Consider the following 4,052-nt stretch of genomic DNA (forward strand, 5'->3'; position numbering starts at 1 on the left):
CATCTACTCTAGAATAGACGCTTGTTAGATGTGGGGACGCAATCAGCTACAGTAGCTTTTAAGATCAAAGGAATGCGAACAAAGGGAAGAGCATAGGTACCTTCCGATTCGTGAAGGGTCCAACCACCTAACCATTTCCATGGCGGAGACGGCCATCACGGCCGTGCTCTCAAAACTTGGAGAATTCGCGACCAAGGAGGCCGCGCTACTGCTTAAGGTGGGCGACGACATCATGCTGCTGCGCGACCGGCTCGAGTGGCTCCAGGCCTTCATCCGCGACGCTGATCGAAAACGCCGGGTCGGCGCCGACGAGTTGACCCGCGTGTGGGTGCGCCAGACGCGCGACGTTGCCTTCGAAGCCGAGGACGCGCTCGACGACTTCTTCCACAAGGTGCATCCGCCGCTCCTCCCTCACCTGCTTACTGCTTAAGCGCTTGTGCATGCTAATAATTGGCGCTGGGTTCCCATTTAGATTGCATATTGTCCGTCTTTATGCCAAATTTCTTGCCTTAATTAATGATTAAACAAGAATAACTGATAAGTATGCCAAATTTCTCTTTCTCTATTGGACACTAGAGATTAAATGGTCAATGCTTCACCTCGGAATGAGACTTCTGAAAATTTTCAGAACTTACAAAAAAAGGCGATGAACATGGATATTAGTTGATTAGATATAGCTTTGCAGTCGACACCTAAGCTCAGTAATAGTACAAAGTTGACTCCATTTTGTTAATTTGAGCGCAGACATCACATACTTGAACTCTTGAATCTCGAAGCAACCAATCCCACTCCGTCTTCCCCACCACGCCATCGCCAATTTGTGCCGCGGCGCCGCCCACCGCCGTACTCTCCTTCCCGGCGGTGCCAGATAGCTCGGGCAAATTTGTACGGTCCCTGCTGCTTCTGCTCCTTATCTTGGCTGCTCCCGTCAGCGGGGCTCGCAGCGGCGGCGGCATGCCACACAAACTACCTTGTCGTACTTCTTGCCTTAGTGAGGAACCTCACTGCGAGAGCAGGGTGTCACCCAGCTGGCTTGGTTCGCTCAGAGCGAGTAAGCCCACCCAGTGGTGAAGCCACGTTATGCCTGTGTAGTCATTTGACTACCATAGTTTTAAATAATCGGCTATAGCCTCGTTATAGCTCCTCTATAGCTGTTTGAGGATGTTGCTGCTAAATGATTTTATGTACAATTTGCCGCTATAGCCCAGCTATAGTTGTTTTTAAGGGTTGCCGCTAAATGCCATAGCCCGCTATTTAAAACATTGTTGACTACATAGGAATTTCGTAACAAATTGACACAGACCTAGGTACAACATGCCTCTGAACAAAAAACTGTTGGAATTTGACTACAGGCCCATGTATCATCTGATTCGTGTAACAATGGGCTAGAATCTTCTAAAAAAACAATGGACTAGGTCGTACAGGAATAGAAAGTCCTACATATCTTCCCTGATGGTAATGCATCGCAGAAATCCCTTGATTTTCTCCTTCGACTTCTCTGCCTTCCCAACCTTCTGCTCGTCAGTTCAACATTTTTTTCCTCCGCCACAACCTCATCCTCTCCTCCACCCGCGATCTTTGGCCAAGGCGTGAGGCGGGAGACAGGGCCACCTCCGGCCGACCGGTGAGACGCGAGCGATGGACCGTCAATGGTCCGTCAACATCAATCTATCAATATTGTTGTATTGGTCATCGGGTCCAAAGCCAGAATGAGGCCATCTGCCCTTCCCCTTCTATTCGTAAGTTCTGTCTTTTGTATTGCTATATTTTTTTCTCTTCCTATCATTGTCTCATACTGAAATTTATTCCAATATGTTATGCATATATGTATCAAAATATGCATGATCACAAAAGATTGCTGCCATAAATATTCATATAAGTAATGAAGCATTGTGTTTTCATTGGCTCATAATGTAACATCAACGGGATAATAAAGGGATACAAACTTATCTAAGAAAAACTTTTTTTGCGGGTACAAAGAAAATTAATTAGAAAAGATTGACATCACAACGTTTTGATCCTGGCATCGCCACTGAGCCCACCCGGTTTTCAGTCCAGAGATGACCCGGGTGCTTAGAGAATACCTTTTATAAAAATATATCTTCAAGGGCTAGTTTCGGATGGTTTCTTTTTTTAGGAACCTCACTGCTGCTAGCATATCCAGCGCCGTGTGGTCTGCCGACCAGTCCTGCTGTTGCGATACGGCAACCATGGCGAGTAGACGGCACGTCGCAGCGGGCGCGAAGGCGCACGGTGCCGTCGGACGGAGGCGTGGGTGTGTGTGCACTCGAGTCTGGCGCGTAGGGCAGGGGCCATTGGCGAGTGTGCCGGTAGCTAGTGCGTGCATGAGTTTGTTTTAGCTCACCAAGTCGTGTGGCCGTTCAGGGAGCTAAACTATCGGCGGATGTTTTTTTATTTTGAGACAACACTATCGGCGGACGTGCTGCATGTAGTCAGCGATTAGTACGTGTGTGGGCGTTGTGGGCCGAGTATTGTGGCTGGCTTGCGTGTATGCACCGGAGCTAGCTCAGTATAAAAAGGGAAAAGTCTAAAAAAAACCTTGATTTCGTAGTGGAAGTCTGAAATGAACCCTAAACTCCAAATCCCTGAAATTAGCACCCCGTCTTATCTGATCCCGGTTTATCCCGACCTTTTTGGCCGAGGAGGCGTTTGTCCCCGTCAGGATTGCACACGTAACAGAGATTAGGGAAAACCGAATAGTTTTGCAGTGGGATAGATGGAGACTTACCGAAGTGGCCGTTCAATCTTTAGTGCTTGCAGGCGTGAGTACCTAGTACGTGTGCTCAATCACTGGTGGTTCAGTCGTCTGCCCTGTGCACGCAAGCTCCATTGTTGCTAGCTAGCTAGCCAAGCCAAATACGTAGGTGTGTGAAGGAACGTGCATGTTTCATCGTTAATCAGTAATGGTGTAAAATTTCTCAATCTTGTGTATAGTTCATCTCCTGCTAGACTGATATATCTCGGAACTGGCAAACAAATGGAGTGTAATAGAGAACAGGACCCCGCGGGCGACCCGGGCAGATCCCTAGCCGCCGAGGGAACTACCTCCTACCCAGATCTCCCTCTCCTCACCGCCGTCAGTAGGCGCCGCCGGGCAAAGCCCACACGGTACCGGTGGCGGCGAGGCACTCCGTTTCTTCCCTCTCACGGGACTACGGTGTTGCGGGGCGCTCTGCCGCGAAGGAGAGTGGTCGCCGTGGGGAGTTGGCGCCGGGAGTTGGTGGCACGCGGTGTGGCATGTGTGGCAGTCGGCACCGACGGATAAAGATGGGCGCCCTTCCACGATTGCGTAGGCGGCGGCGCTGCGGCGACTCCTTGCTGCCTGCCGGAGCTCCATGGGAAGCGTCGTCTCTGACTCGATTTGCTCCGGTTCGTGATGGCTCCGGTCCATGGCGACCGCGGTCATCGTCTCCTGGTGTTGGTTTGAGAGCTTTGACGGGTGAGCATTAATGCATGTGTATGTTAGCCGTGAGTAAAATTGAGGAAGCAAGTTTTAGTTGAAATTAAAGACTTTTTTTAGATAAACATTGGGCGCTCGCACACCACGCTGGCCCAACATGCAACACGCAGTGGCCCTGTGTGACACGCCTTCTTTCCTATACACCTCCATCCCCTACCTCTAGCCTTCATGCACGCGCATCCCCTCCCTTCTCCTCCCGGGCTGCGACCCGGATAGGAGGCAAGCTCCCTGAGCGGGACATGGGGATCCACCCCGACAACCCGAAGAAGAAGAAGCTAGGGACGGTTTGTTTTTTTCTTGTCTGGATCCAACGGCCGCACGGCTCACGTCCAACGGCTTGGGCTCGACTGACCCAAACTTTCGGCCGGCGCGCCGGCGTCTATAAGCGCCCAATTTTTTTAATGAGTTTTTCCTATCATGTCACACGTACAAGTCCAAATGTGTTTTCTATGTATCTTTATTTTTGCAAAAAAAAAAAACTTCTGATCACTACCATTTGTGCAAGTGTAGAACAAATCAACACGTTTAGAGCAGCAAGCAAAGAAGTGGTATGGTGTGCTTGTGCGTAAAA

The 4,052-nt window shown here is 49.9% G+C and overlaps 1 protein-coding gene across 1 annotated transcript in view; it reads left to right on the top strand.

Moving 5' to 3' along the window:
* Window positions 1-4,052, top strand: part of LOC119358132 (putative disease resistance protein At1g50180) — a 14,770-nt gene continuing 10,718 nt past the window's right edge. Inside the window, exon 1 of the mRNA XM_037624824.1 lies at window positions 1-391. Coding sequence (XP_037480721.1) covers window positions 140-391 — 252 coding nt within the window. The 5' untranslated portion in view covers window positions 1-139. The remainder of the gene's footprint in view (window positions 392-4,052) is intronic.

Source organism: Triticum dicoccoides, chromosome 1A (assembly GCF_002162155.2).
Source record: "Triticum dicoccoides isolate Atlit2015 ecotype Zavitan chromosome 1A, WEW_v2.0, whole genome shotgun sequence".
Taxonomy (NCBI): domain Eukaryota; kingdom Viridiplantae; phylum Streptophyta; class Magnoliopsida; order Poales; family Poaceae; genus Triticum; species Triticum dicoccoides.